At 50.1% G+C, this 14,566-nt stretch overlaps 1 protein-coding gene across 4 annotated transcripts in view; it reads right to left on the bottom strand.

Annotated features, from left to right (window-relative positions):
• Positions 1–208: 208 nt before the first annotated feature.
• OGDH (oxoglutarate dehydrogenase) overlaps positions 209–14,566 on the bottom strand; it is a 66,982-nt gene continuing 52,624 nt past the window's right edge. For all 4 annotated transcript variants that reach the window (XM_020893300.2, XM_020893302.2, XM_020893299.2 and 1 more), the window contains 13 exons: positions 9,832–10,011; positions 9,341–9,493; positions 8,476–8,578; positions 8,185–8,313; positions 7,697–7,847; positions 7,300–7,427; positions 6,972–7,150; positions 6,438–6,509; positions 5,665–5,793; positions 4,967–5,039; positions 1,727–1,890; positions 1,387–1,541; positions 209–1,298 (listed from right to left, as the gene is read on the bottom strand). In XM_020893300.2, the coding sequence (XP_020748959.1) occupies positions 1,178–1,298; positions 1,387–1,541; positions 1,727–1,890; positions 4,967–5,039; positions 5,665–5,793; positions 6,438–6,509; positions 6,972–7,150; positions 7,300–7,427; positions 7,697–7,847; positions 8,185–8,313; positions 8,476–8,578; positions 9,341–9,493; positions 9,832–10,011 (1,737 nt within the window). In that variant the 3' untranslated portion in view covers positions 209–1,177. The remainder of the gene's footprint in view (positions 1,299–1,386; positions 1,542–1,726; positions 1,891–4,966; positions 5,040–5,664; positions 5,794–6,437; positions 6,510–6,971; positions 7,151–7,299; positions 7,428–7,696; positions 7,848–8,184; positions 8,314–8,475; positions 8,579–9,340; positions 9,494–9,831; positions 10,012–14,566) is intronic.

The raw sequence follows: 14,566 nt of genomic DNA, 5'->3' as shown, positions 1-14,566 counted from the left end.
CAACGACAAGGATGAAGAGGCCAGGTGAGGAGGAGGACAGTGGCCAATCACCTGGCGCTGCTGGCAACCACAGGGAGGTGGTTGGGAGGGAGGAGCTCCACCCAAGTGCAGCAAGGAGCAGAGCCGCTTCCCAGGCAGGGCAGAGATGCTGGGGTAGCCTTTCCTTGGAGGAGACGGCGAAGCAGAAAGAATGACACCATACACAGGCTCAAGGAGAACTCAGTTTTTATGGGTCAAGCCAAATGCAATGCAAAGTTGTTCTTGTTACTTTTTTTAACCAAAATAAATAAATCAGATTTGTCCCTGTGACGGGTCAGGGGAGCTGGCCCCTTGGCCATGTGCTGCCCCTCACTCCTGCCCCTCCTCTCCCCCTCTGACCAGCTTTGGCACAGCAGAGAGAAGAATGCTTCGGAGTCTCCATCGCGTTGAAGGGAAGAGGAGAGGAGGTGGCTTGGAGGTGAAGGGAGAGCAGGACCAGAGGAGTAGCCGGCACCCCAGCCCTGAGCGGCACTTCTTGGCCACACCCAGCCCCAGGTGGTGGAGTGTGCACGGCCCCGCACACGGCCAGGACCCTCGGGAGCGGTAGAAGTGGTCGCTGCAGAGTGGACCCTCCCGCTCTGTGCCAAGTCAGTCTCGGGCCATCTCCCAGCAGCCGTCCCGCAGCAGTGCCCTTGGTCCACCGCATGGTGAGGGTCCTGCCAGAGCCCACCCAGCCCACAAACCCTCAGATAGTGATGGCTCCTGTGAGGGGGTGGGGGCTCAGCTTGGGGAGAGGAGGCCACCCTTGTCCAGGTGCGGGAACCCCTTGCTGGGTGACCAGGACTGCTGGCACAGGGGGATGCCGCATGAGGCCGGTCCTGTAGGGGTGAGCTGGGGGGATGGGGTGGGGGCAGCCCTGTCCCTCCCAGGACACCTGCAGGGGCTTCCCTCTCCTCCTCCCGCTCCCCACTGTCTCCATGAAGGCTGCTCAGCTGGACAGAAGTTGTAGAGCCCGGGGGGCATCTGGCTTGGGGGGGCAGCCAAGCACAGGAGGGGGCAACAGCCTAGTTCCTAAGTGAGCATGGGGCGTGTGTGGGAAGGATGGGCACAGGTGCGGGCAGTGCGGAGGCACGATGCTTTAGTTGGAAGCAAGGGGCAGTCGTGAGGTCCAGGGCGGCCCAAGCAGCCCAGGCAGCATCTATGAGAAGTTCTTGAAGGCGTCCAGGTCGAAGGCTGTGTCCAGGAGGCGCTGCAGCTCCGTGAGGTGGGTCTTCTTGTTGCCGGTGGCTGGAGCTGCTGCTGGGTCCCGGCCAGCATACCTGAGGGCAGCGACAGAGAGGGTGAGGGCCACTGAAGGGGCCAGGGCTCGTCACCCTTGCGGCCCCAGTTGACTGCCCGCGTCCCTACCACACAGGCTTGGCGCGGCTGATGGTGGTTCGCAGCCTGGGCTTCACATAGTCGTAGTAGCCTTGGTTCTTGTGCTCTTCCTGGCACCAGGCCAGCTCAGCGTTGGGGTACTTTTGGACCTCCTGCAGCAGGAGGTCGAAGGGGAAAGGCGACAGCTGGGGGGAGAGAGAGAAGCTCCTATCAGGAGGAGATGCTCAGAGTGATGGGCGAGGCTGGTGGCCCCAGCGGGGAGCACAGTGACCCCTAGAAGACGCCCATGCCAGAACCTCTGGGAGAGCTCGAGGGCCTGGACGCCTGGAGGAGGGCCGCCAGCACTGGTCCGAGAACCACACGCCCTCACCTGCTCGATCCTGGTGATGGCCACCTGCTCCACCATGTCCCGCGCTTTGCGCTCTCGGGTGAGGTCATAGTACACTTTGCCGGTACAGAAGAGAAGTCTCTTGACGTTCCCTGGGTCCTGTGCTGCAGGGCCATCTTCTGGGATCACCCGCTGGAAGTGCGTTCCTATGAGAGAAGCCCCATGGCCAGGGGATTTGCTCAGGACTTGGCTGAGGGTGTCTAGGGCCTTCCCTCCGTGAGGTGGGGCTGTACCATGACTGACACCAGGACACAGGGTTTCTGAGGGTTAGGACCCTGCCCCTCCCACCAGCCTGTGATGTCCTTGAATTAATCCACACTGAGAGAGCCTAACAGGCACGATAGCCTGACAGCCTTGGAAAACAAGTGACATCAGTTCATTCTTCAGAATGATCTGCCTCAGACTTGGGGGACAGCTAGGACTAGTAGAGCACCCCATGACTGCTCTGCTCAGACTCCTCCCAAGTTTACAAACACCAAAACTTTCCACATTGGAAACTGGAGCAAATATTCAGATGCTCATGGCCTGAACCATCCCTCTGGGAACAAGGCTGACTTCAGAAAGCTGCATTCAAAATGAGGGGTTCACTTAGTGACACATATGCAGCACAGGACATGCTCACATTCATGCTACACACGCAAATGCTAGGATTAGAAGGAAACTACCTTCACACACACAAAAAGGCCAGATATGAGACACCCACTGTGAACATCATACTCATTGGTGAAAGACTGAAAGCATTTTCTTTAAGATCACAAACAAGGCAAGAATGTCTGTTCTCACCACTTCTACTCAACATAACACTGGAATTCTAGCCAGGGCAATTAGGCAAGAAAAAGAAATAAAAGGTATCTAAATTGGAAAGGAATAAGTAAAATCATCTGTTTGTTTTATATGTAGAAACCCCTAAAGATTCCATACACACACACACACACACACACACACACACACACTTGTTAAAACTAATAAATGAATTCAGCAGAATTACAGGATAGAAAATTAACACTCAGAATTTAGTTGTATTTCTATGAACAATCCAAAAGTTAAAAAAAGAAAAAAATCCTATTTGAAACAGCATTAAATAAATAAAATCACTTAGGAATAAACTTAACCAAGAAAATGAAAAACTTGTACACTGAAAACTACAGAACATTACTGAAAGAAATTAAAGATACCAATAAATGGAAAGTCATTTGTGTTCATGGACTGGAAGACTTAACACTGTCATGATGTTAATACAACCAAAGCAATCTATAGATTCAATGCAATCCTTATCAAAATCCCAAGGACATGGACTTTTTTTGCAGAAATAAAATCCATCCTAAGATTCATGGTATCCCAAAGGATCCTAAATAGTCAAAACTATCTTGAAAAAGAAAAACAAAGTTGGAGGACTCATGTTTCCTGATTTCAAAACTTATTACAAAGCTACAATATCAGAGCGTAGTATTGGCACAAAGACAGATATACAGACCAATGGAAGAGAAGAGAGTTCAGAAATAAAGCTTTACATATATGGTCAGATGATTTTGACAAGAGAACCAATAACATCCAATGGGGAAAGGACAGTCTCTTCAACAAATGGTGCTGGGAAAACTGCATACCCATATGCAAATGAAGCTAGGTCCTTACACCACACAGAAACACTGACTCAAAATGGATTAAAGGCAGACCAAGAGCTGAAATTATAAAACTTAAACACTGAATTTGACAAGGATTTCTTAAGAAAAAAATAGAAGTGGACTTTATAAAAATTTAAAAAGTTTGTACATCAGAAGACAACACAGATGGAAAAAAATAGTTGCAAGTCATATATCTGATAAGGCATCTATATCCAGTAAATGGAGAGAAATCTCACAACTCAACAACAAAATAAGCAAACCAATTAAAAAATGGGCAAGGACGTACAACATTTCTCTAAAGACAACATACAAATGACCAGTAAGCACATGAAAAGACGCTCAACATCACTAATCATTAGAGAAATGAAAATCAAAATTGCAATGAGATACTACTTCATGGTCCCAAGGATGGCTATTGCAAAACAAAGACAGAAACAGAAAACAGTACTAGTGTTGGCAAGCCATGCAGAGAAACTAGAACATTGTGCACTCTTGGGAACCACTATGGAAAACAGTACGTTACACTACAAGAGTTACCATATGACCCAGCAATTCTACTTCTTGGTATATATCCAAAGGAATCAAAAGCAAGGTCTTGTAGAAAGATTGGTACACCCATGTTCATTGTAGCATTATTCCCAATGGCTAAAATGTGGAGGCAACCCAAGCGTCCACTGACAGATGAACAAACAGTGTATATACCATATACATACAATAGAATACTATTCAGCTTTAAAAAAGAAGGAAATTCTGACACATGCTACAACATGGATGAACCCTGAGGATATCATAAGCTAGTCACATAAAGACAATTCCACTTATATGCAGTTCCTAGAGGAGTCAAACCTATAGAGACAGAAGGCAGAATGGTGGGTGCCAGAGGCTAGGGAGAAGGGGTGATGGGGGAGTTGCTTTTCTTCAACCAGGGATCAAACCCGTGCCTCATGCAGTGGAAGTGCTGCATCTTAACCATTGGACTACCAAGGAAGTCAGATGAATGTGTTTATTAATGCCACTGAACTGTACACTTAAAAGTGGCTAAGATGGTAAATTTTATATAATGCATATTTCACCATAATAATAATAAAAGGGAAAAAACCAAAGACAGGATTTACCATGATAGAAAACTAAAGGGGGCTCCATGGCTGGCAGCAAGTGGGGATGTGCAGGGCTGCTATGTGCTGCCAGCCGCCTGTCTGCTGTCTGGGTGAAATTGCAATGCTGTGGGCCTCACCTCACCCCACTGAGCTGGGTGTTATGTGGCAGGCCCTACCCACCCAGTGCCTCTCCTCTGTCCCTGGCTGCTGTCAGCTCCCGGGAGCAGTGGTCAGGCAGCAGGGTGCACTCTAACCTCGGACTCATTTCACTGCCTCTAAGAGAGTCCTAGGGATGCACCCGGCAAAGGCTGTGGATCCTGGTGGGACAAGAGAAGACATGCTGTTGGACCAATCTGCACACAAGCTCTGACACCCTGGCTGTCGTGTTCAGTGGTCTTTACCCAACAACCAAAAATGTGGCAAGGACCACAGTGAGACTGACAAGCCCCCTAACACAGCAGCAGTTAAGACCCCCTCCAAATGCCCAGCCCCCTCACGCCTACCTGGAAGCATCTCGTCAAAGTTGGACCTGGCCTCGGGGTGCCGCAGCAGGGACTTCGGGGTGAAGATGATTAGCTGAAACACAGAAGCACAGGCTCATGACAGACCAGGTTCTGAGTGTTCCAGAAGGAGGGCGGCAAGGGGCTGCCCAGGCCCGTCTCCGGAGCAGGCCCTCCTGCTGCCCTCCTGGCTCTACAGTCAGGAGGAGCGCAGGTCTGAGGTGAAAGGAGGAAACAGGATGATGCTGTTTGCCCCCGGGCTCTCCTCCTGTGCCCCGAGATGCTGGGCTCTGCTCAGCTAGGCACCCTCTCCTCCAGGGCCCGCCCCAGTCTGCTCAGAACCCTTGGCACTGCTACCCTATACCTGGGAAAGACACCTGAGCCTTTCCTGGGTGTCCCTGCCTGTGGCCAGGGCTGCCCTGCTCCATGGGCCTGACTGGCCCTGCATGCTTACTGGCAGCAGCAGGAAGCATTCTCCCCTTGGGCCCTTCACACACACGCCCACTCACCCTTCAACACCCTGCCCAGGAGCCTGCTTCCTGAGGACCCTCTGTTCCTTCGGCCCCCAATGGGGGGCTCACCTCTCCTCCAAGCTCAACACACCACCTACAACCACCCGCTCACATGTTCATCCTCCCATTGGGCTGGGGCCCTGAAGTCCTCAGGCCAGGCCTCTCTGAGCAGAGACACCCCCAACTGACCGGCTTCCGGAAGGGCAGGAGAATCTGGCGACGTAGCACGTGGAAGAAGTTGCCAGGGGTGGAGCAGTTGACGACAACCCAGTTGCAATCATACAGCTGATTTATGTCAAAGTTGGCTTCCTTAAGGTCCTATAGCAAAGAGTTGGAGAAGGCCAGAGGCCCAATGGCTCTAAGCACCCTGCTGTGGGAGGCACTGAGGCAGGCAGCTTCAGAAGGCCCCGGGTCCCAACCTCAGGCACCTCAGCTCCCTCTGAGAGGCACGCAAAGGGGACACAGACAGACAGAGCTCAGCCAGCCAGCTCTAAGCTCTGAATGGAATTCTCAGTCCCACATTTATCCCTATGTCTCTGAAAACTACTGCCTGGCTTAGGACAGACACAGGGTCTAGCTAAAACCAATTCAGATTTTCCTTAGAAACTGACTCCCAGTAATTTCCTCTCAGCTCTTGAAGTTTCACTAAAATCACCCCAGAGTTCCTTCCTCTAAAATGTCTGCTTGGGGAACTCCCTGGCGGTCCAGTGGTTAGGACTCTGAGCTATCACTCCCGAGCGCACAGGTTCAATCCCTGGCCAGGGAGCCTGAATCAAAACACAGACAATATTACTCCTAAAAGCTTCTGCTGCAGAAAGCAGCCTGGTACTGTCTTCTATGCTCTGAAGAGGCCTTTCATTTCCAGGACACAAGCAGGCTTGGGCCCACCTATGACTCCTGAGAGGGACAGAGCAGTGGTATCTTCAGAGGTGCCCACAGACACCCAGGTGGTGGCTACTTACCGGCAGGACATCTGGATCATCATTGCACATCTGCAGGAACCTCTCTGGCCTGGCGGAGGAATGTTCTGGGCCCTGGAACCAGACACACAAGTTACAAATCAGGAGCTTCTCCCATTCTGACAGCTGCATTCAGTACTTCTCTTCCTTAACCAACTTGCTCATTTCTGGTCTGAAAAACACCAAGCTATCTCTTTCCTGCCAATAGTTTAATTCCTTCTCCTCCTGCCTATGGAGTGGAGGAGGAGTTTCCACATCAGGACAGGGCCGAGTACTCCTGGCTCCTCATCACTTCCAAACTGGAGTGTTAAGAAAACCCTTCACAGGGCCTGGGGGAGGAGGGAGGGAGAGCACAGGGCCTGCCTGAAGCTGAGCGGGCCCCAGCCACACCCCCTTCTCATCCAGAACTGAGCAGGACCTGCCTCTTGCCTCCAAGGAGGTGGGGAACACCAGCAGAGCCTGCGCCGTGCCAATCTTGGGACCAGGGTCCCAGGCAGGCCCTTCCTAGGTCTGCCAGGGAAGGGGTGGGGGGCTCACCATGCCCTCCATGCCGTGGGGCAGCAGCAGCACGATGCCGTTCTGCCGCACCCACTTGGCTTGTCCCGGGCAGATGAACTGGTCGATGATGCACTGGGCCGTGTTATGGAAGTCACCAAACTGGGCCTCCCAGAGGACCAGGGCGTTAGGACTGGCCATGGCAAAACCCAGCTCAAAGCCTGCAGAGCAGGAGGAAGGGAGGAGACCGGACAGCAGTCAGCTGGCGGGTGGGAAGGGGAGGTGGGGAGGAGGGGGTGGTCGGGGAAGCAGTGGGGAGAGGGTGGCTGGGGAGGACAGGGAGGAGGGCCTCGCGGGCCCTAGTGCTCACCCAGGACCCCGTACTCGGACAGTGAGCTGTTGCACACGGTGTAGGGGGCCTGGTTGGGCCAGAGGTGGTTCATGGGGATGCAGGTTCTCTTGTCCACGTTCTGGTCGTGCAGGACATGGTGGCGATGGCTGCGGCAGAACAGCACAGATTAGCAGGCAGCAGCCGGCCCTGCACGCGGCTCAGACTAGACGCCACGCACAGCCGCTGCTGGGGGCACAAAGCCTCGTTCTTAACAAAAGCATCTAATCAGAGCAGGAATAGGGTGCTTCTGGGCCTGAGACAAAAGGATCTAATGACTGCTTCCTGGCAGTGATTTTCATCTGGAAGACAAACACCACAGCCCTTCTTTTGCATCTCCTCCGCTCTGAAGGGCCCACAAGAACACCAAGGCCATTACCTAAAAGTGCCCCGCTCCACATCCTGGCCGCTCAGCCGGATATGGATGCCCTCCTTCAGTAGGGAGCCAAAAGCCATGTACTCTGCTAGAGCCCAGTCCACAGTCCTGTTCTTCACCAGCTCCCCACGGGTCTTCAGGATCCGGCTCAGCCCTGCAGAGACAGATGGTGTTCACCAGCCGCCCCGAACACCCTCGTAGGACAAGAGCTCCCTGCGGCCCCAGCTTCCGGGGTCCAGAGCTGCCAGAAGGGTGGCGTCCAGACCAGGGAGGCTGTGACGTCCCGTGCCTTCATCCACTGTGCTGCTGGCTGAGGACCATGCCGGGGCAGGGGTGAGGAGACAGGCTGCCTCATCCAATCACCCTTGCACGGCCTTGAACGAGGCAGGAACCTGAGCCAGACAGGGACCAGTCTCAGGCCAGAAGGGAGTCGGCACTACTTCCGAAGGCCCGGGTGCTGGCCGAGGCGGGGCGGGGCAGGGCATCCTCACCTCCGTGAATGGTGAAATCCTCCACAGGCACGGAGCTGGCCACGTTCCCAATGTGTGTGAGAATGTCCTCCGTCAGGCCCGTGGAGGGGCAGGTCATGCTCCTCGGCTGCCCGTCCAGGGTGAAGAAGCCTGGGGCAGAAAGGGCAGGCTGATATAAAGAACCGTGGACGTGTGAAATGCTGCTGAGAGGTGGCCAAGATCTTCTTCCCTTGAGAGCAGCAGTCGAGGGTCCGATTCTGGGAACCATGGGGTGTGGGCGGAAGGGGTTCACCGGTGGCATGCCTCACTCACCAGGCCAGGGGGAGTCCAGCCAGTGCTTGATATGCAAGATCTTTTCGTCCTTGGACCTGGTGAAGGCCTCCTCACAGATCTTGTCATACTTGGAGATCTCCTCCTAGAGGATCGGGCACAATGCAGCCGTCAGCGCTGCCCTGCACAGGGCATGCCAGGCACCCAGCCAGCACACACCGAGCCAGGGCACACCAGCACCTTCCCAGTGCAGAGTCCCTCAGACCCCACGGACCCCTGGCTTCTCCTCCCAACACGCATCACCTCTGGGAGATCTGTGGGAAGCCTGGTAGTATTTCCGTCCCAGCGGCTCCTTCTCCACTTCGGGCTGTGGGTCCTGCTCACCCTCCCTCCAGTCTTCCTGATGAACTGGTCCAGTTCTCGGGCTCCGAGCGCAGCCCCAGGAGGACTGAGCCTGAGTGCCATCTTGGCACCTGCCCTGATCCCAGAACCAGCCTCACTCACAGGCCCCTGACTCTGTGTGCTCAGGACCTGCACTGCTCATCTTTCTCCGTCACTCTGCATGGGCCTTTCCTCTCATGACCAGCCAGAGAGATCAGCTCGCAGCAGGCCTTTTACTGAGCTGGGTCCCTCACCACCCTCTCACCCCCTCACCCCTCTGCACTGGGCTCCATGAGCCTCAGAGGCCAAGGTGAAGTCCTCTCAGGTCCCACCTCCCTCATGGAACTAACTCCTCAGTAGCCTGGACCTTCCAGGTTATGTGCAGAAATGCTGTAGTTGTAAATATTTCACACGTTCTCACTTGGATCCTAAGTGCTCTGCAGAAGTGAGCACTGGCCCTGTGGTGGGTCTTCTCTATCTCCCCTTGGCTCCGGAAAGACCCACCAGGACAGAGCCAGGGACGCACCTCGTACTCAGGCTGATTGACCACGCCCTGCGACACCAGCAACTCTGCATACTTCTGCAGCACGGGCTTCTGTTTGCGGATCTGCTTGTACATCAGCGGCTGGGTAAACATGGGCTCATCCATCTCGTTGTGGCCATTGCGCCGGTAACACACCTGGGCACGCCGGGAGACCCCAGCATCAGGGACCATGTCGGTCAGGACCCAGGACCTATGAGGACCTGTCCCATTTCTCCTACTTGACACCTCAGTTGACCTCCTCTAGAATTAGGGTCCTATCTCCCTCTCCTTCACACACTAGAATTGCTTTGACTGTTCCCCGATGAAACAAGAGTGACCTGGGACTATCTTGGGACAGGACCCCAATTACCTTCTTGCCCAGGTTGGGGCAACCAAGCCAAAGACACAGGAGCTCTCGGGAGGGGAAGGGAGGTGTCCCCTGGCCCTAGGGAGCCCTAACCCCTCTCTCCAGGACACAGGTTAAGGTCACTCACCAGGTCCACCACCACATCCTTGTGGAAGGTGCTCCTCCACTCGGCTGCAACTTTGCACACATACATGACTGCCTCTGGGTCATCCGAGTTCACGTGGAAGATAGGGGCATTCACCACTCGGGCCACATCAGTGGGGTAGGGCGAGGAGCGGGCCATGCGTGGGTCTGTGGTGAAGCCGATCTGCAAGGGACAGGCAGCTTGGCCAGGGGGCTTGGGCACACTGCTAAGCATTAGCGGGACAGAAGTAGGGTGGGCCAGGGCAAGTCTACCCCAGGTCAATGGCAGGGTGGGGACAGGGCTGGGGCGAGAGTGGATATGTCTGAGGGTGAGGGTGGGGCTAATGGCAGGCAGGGCAGAGCCGAAGGCCACCTGCTGGAGGTCACTTGGCTGCATGTGGCCTACTCTTGAGACAGTCCCTAAAGGGCTATTTAAAAAAATTTGTTTTCTTTTTTCCTATTCTGGTAACAAAATTCATACCTGTTGAATAGAGTTTGGAAGAGAGTATGAAAAATTAAAATCATCTATATTCTACCAGTTTCAGTGTAAATATCTTGATGCCTTCCTTTCTAGATGATTTTCTTTGCATGCATACACATATCAATATAAATATAAAATTTCAGATCCTACTATTGCTGTTATTTTGCACTCTGTTCACTAACATGAGTATTTTTTCTTTGAAAAGAAAATTTAAAGGTCTCATCACTTAGATACATTAAAACTTAATCATATATTTGTAATTTTATAATCTGCATTTAAAACTTATTTTTATGAACTACTTCAAACATCCAAAAAGTATGATACTACATGGCCCTGAAAGTAGAGGACAGTTTCCACATGTTGCTGTATGTATTCCATGTCAGTAAACAGTATATAGATATCTTAGGTTTGTTGTTTATGTTTAGTTGCTAAGTCGCGTCCAACTCTGCAACCCCAGGGACAGTAGCCCGCTAGGCTCCTCTGACCATGGAATTCTCCAGGCAAGAGTAACAGGAGTGGATTGCCATTTCCTTCTCCAGGGGATCTTCCCGACCCAGGACTGTAACTCAAGTCTCCTGCATTGCAGGTGGATTCTTTACCACTGAGTCACCAGAAGAAGCCCCTTCTTAGGCTTACTGATTATTAAAATTAAAAAGGCTTACTGGTATCATTTCCGGTTCATGAAAAAGTTGGAAGCTACAGAGAACTCCAAGATTCTTTATTGAGATTCAACAATGGTTCCCATTTTGCCCCCTTTATTATATATACTCTTTCCGTTACACACACGCACTCTCACACACACACATTTTTTCTGAACCATTTTCAGGTAAGTTGTAGACCAAAAGACTGTCCTTAGTCCTTAAAACACGGACACAGCCTTACCAGCCGTGGTACAGTTCTCAGTTCACGCAATTTAGTATTATAGAATATTGTTATAAGACCCCTCAGTATACACATTTCATCAATAGTCCTAATGATATACAGTCTTTCCTGCCTCAGCCTAGTACTCAATCCAACACTTCATTGTGCGTTAGTTACCACCTCTCTGTGGTCTCCCTTAAACTGGAAGGTTCCTTACTTTTTTTGGTTTTCATAACATAAACATTTTGGAAGAGTATTTCCATGTCTTTTAAACTATAGAGGTATACATTCTATATACCTTACATATGGTAGCATCCTCTTTATGTGGTACAGATTCTTTGCAACTTGCTTTCTGTTCAAATTTATATTCATGGTTCATCCAGGTTGAAACATGGACCTCTACTTTCCCAGCAGAGCTTGGTGAAATCTAAGTACTAAATAGTACCACAGTTCATTTATCCATTCTCCTGTCGGTGGATGTTGTTTCCAACTTATGATTAATACACTGTTACTGTACACACTTCTACACCGGTTTTCTCCAGCAAACACTTGAGTTATCTGCAGTCCTCCAAGGAAGGGAAAACTAAGCCACAGGATCTGAGCTCTACACCCAAATACCCTCAAGCACTCTCCAACGTGGCTGGGCCATGCAGCCTTCCCCAGCAGCAAGTGTGCCCTGCATTTTTACTCACCATACTGCGAATGTTTCACCAGGATATTAAATATTTTAATGATTATGTAATACTGTTTCCTACAGTTTTGCCAAAATTTATACAAAGACTCACTGGTTTTGATAAACATTCTTATACAAAAATAGTTTGCATCTGATGGCTTCCTTAGGAGAAAAATGTAGAAGGGGAAATCCTAGGTGTGTTCTCAGAGAAATGAAAGCCTCAGCCAAGCAGGCCTCTCTTTTCCTGTTACAGATCTTCTTAACTGACCCCACATCATGACAGATGGTACCAAAACCAGCAGAAAGACTAAAAAAAAATTAGTAAAACTGTAGGTTTTTACAGAAGTTTGAGAGTTCTTTATTTATGATGAATTGCTTTTACATAAACTCCTTTATCATACTGACTAAAGAAAAGATTAGAACTAGTCAGACACCAATGAGAACATTAAAAAATGATGTACCAGTGAGAATTCTGAAAAACACTTACAGAGACCATGCACAATCCCATGGTCTATCTGGGACTCCCCACAGGGAGATGTGGGTAAGCACCAGGTAAGATAGGAATCATAGCATGCACGTTACAGCTATAACCTCACAGAAAGTGAACTGCTTTGAAGTTTTGAGGTCTCAGTCCCCCAGATGCCCTCCTCAATATCTGCCAGTTACTGACTTCTGTATCTTTAAGCACACATGGTGGGTATATGCGCACTCACTGACACACACTCTCTCACACACACACACAGACAGAGCTGTACTCCACATTCTGCTCTACGCCCCCCACCCCATTTAATGTATCTTACAGATGATTTCAACAGTATATACAGATCCATTCTTTCACATGGCTTTATTACACTGTGGTTGCTGTTAACTTACATTAGTGCTTATTTATGCATGTGTGCTAAGTCACTTCAGTCATGTCTGACTCTTTGTGACCCCACGGACTGTGGCCCACCTAGCTCCTCTATCTATGGGATTCTCCAGGCAAGAATACTGAAGTGGGTTGCCATGCCCTCCTCCAGGGGATCTTCCCAACCCAAGGATGGAACCTGTGTCTATTATGTCTCCTGCGATGGCAGGCGGGTTCATTACCACTAGCACCACCAGTCTCTATTCTAAACACTCTATGTATATGTATACTGATTTATATGTATTAATTCGTTAAAGCTTTGTGACACATGTATAGATCTATCATAAATTACTTACCAGCTCCCTACTGATGAAGTGGTACAAGTTTTGGTTTCCAGTCTTGCTGCAGCATTGTAGGGGCATCCCCACAATGCCCCTCCATATGATTATTTATTTCAGCTTTATATATTTACGTCTTTCTTCCAGTTTCATTAAGATATTAATTGTGCAGCATGATACACACACACACACACACACACACACACACACACACATACTGTGACTGAACTGTACAGCTTACAGGATCTTAGTTCCCCGACCAGGGACTGAACTTGTGCCCCCCTGGAGTGGAAGTGTGGGGTCTCAACCACTGGACTGCCAGGGAAATCCCCTAAACAAAATTTTAAAAGTATCTGGCACCTCTCCTGCTTGCCAGGATCCATAAGAGATTATCAAATAGATTCTGCCATCAGAATATATAATCAAAAAAAAAAATCTCCTGAGATGAAATTCATCTGACTCTGGAGACTACATATAGAAAAACTTTTCTCTTAAAAACAAACAAACAAACAAAGAAAAAAACCCTCCCTGTGTCTTGGGGCTTCCAATCCCTTTGAATGATCTTTGCTCTACTGTTTCCAGACTGAAGACCATGCCGCTGGCAACTCAGTTCCTACCCAACAAGGACTAAAGACTATCTGTGCCTGGTCATCTGAATAAAACACAGTTCAGCGATGCATTGTTTTTTAGACCTTTCTCTTTCTTTGGCATTTTTCTAATACTGTTTTTTAAAAGAAGCAATTCAAATATCAACTCTCAAGCAAGCTATTCAACTCTCTGCTCAATTTTCTCCTGTGTAAAATGGGAATGATAGCACCTACCACATGGGTAAGACAGGGATCATGCTTTAAGTTAGAGGATGTGAAGTCACTAATTTAGTCTGGCACATAGTAGGCAATCAATAAGCAGTAGCTGTTATACTGTGTGTTACATTCATCCTTAATGCTCCTTGTCTTGTTTGTATTTGACATTGTACATTTTAAGTTCTTGGGCATTCACTATGTACTGATTACCACATTTACTTTCATGTTTAAATTTTCCCTTCTTCCTGTCTATTTCTTGCTGGGACAGTTGCAACTGTTTGTCTTCCTCTAACTCATTCCACATGTATCAACAAACCATCTTCATAAATCAAACTGTCTTGTCACTTCTGGCTTTGGTCCTCCGAGGGCCTCTCAACACATCTGGAGTAAGACCCTCTTTCTTGGGGGCCATGCAGAAGCAGCTGGTGGCTGCTTTCTCTCAAAAAAACCCCTCAAACCTTAGATGTGACAGCCTCATCACCTCCCTTGGACAGAGGGGACCCTTCCCTGACTTGCTCCTGCCCCCTAACATTTGCCTACTTGAACTTGCATTTCCACCTAAAGGTCAAATCCTCAGAGAAACATCTGCAGGCTAACCCAGTAGCTGGTAGGCCCCCTGCCCCCTCTCCCAGAACGATAAGCTCTATAATGATAGGGAACGCGCCCTTTCTCTGCCTGTTACCTGACACAGCGCCAGTACTTAAAGGAACTCAAGTATCTGTTATATGAAAGTTCA

This window comes from Odocoileus virginianus, chromosome 1 (genome assembly GCF_023699985.2).
Source record: "Odocoileus virginianus isolate 20LAN1187 ecotype Illinois chromosome 1, Ovbor_1.2, whole genome shotgun sequence".
Lineage (NCBI taxonomy): Eukaryota > Metazoa > Chordata > Mammalia > Artiodactyla > Cervidae > Odocoileus > Odocoileus virginianus.
Note: the sequence above shows the minus strand (reverse complement) of the source record. Positions and strands in the feature narration are given on the sequence as shown.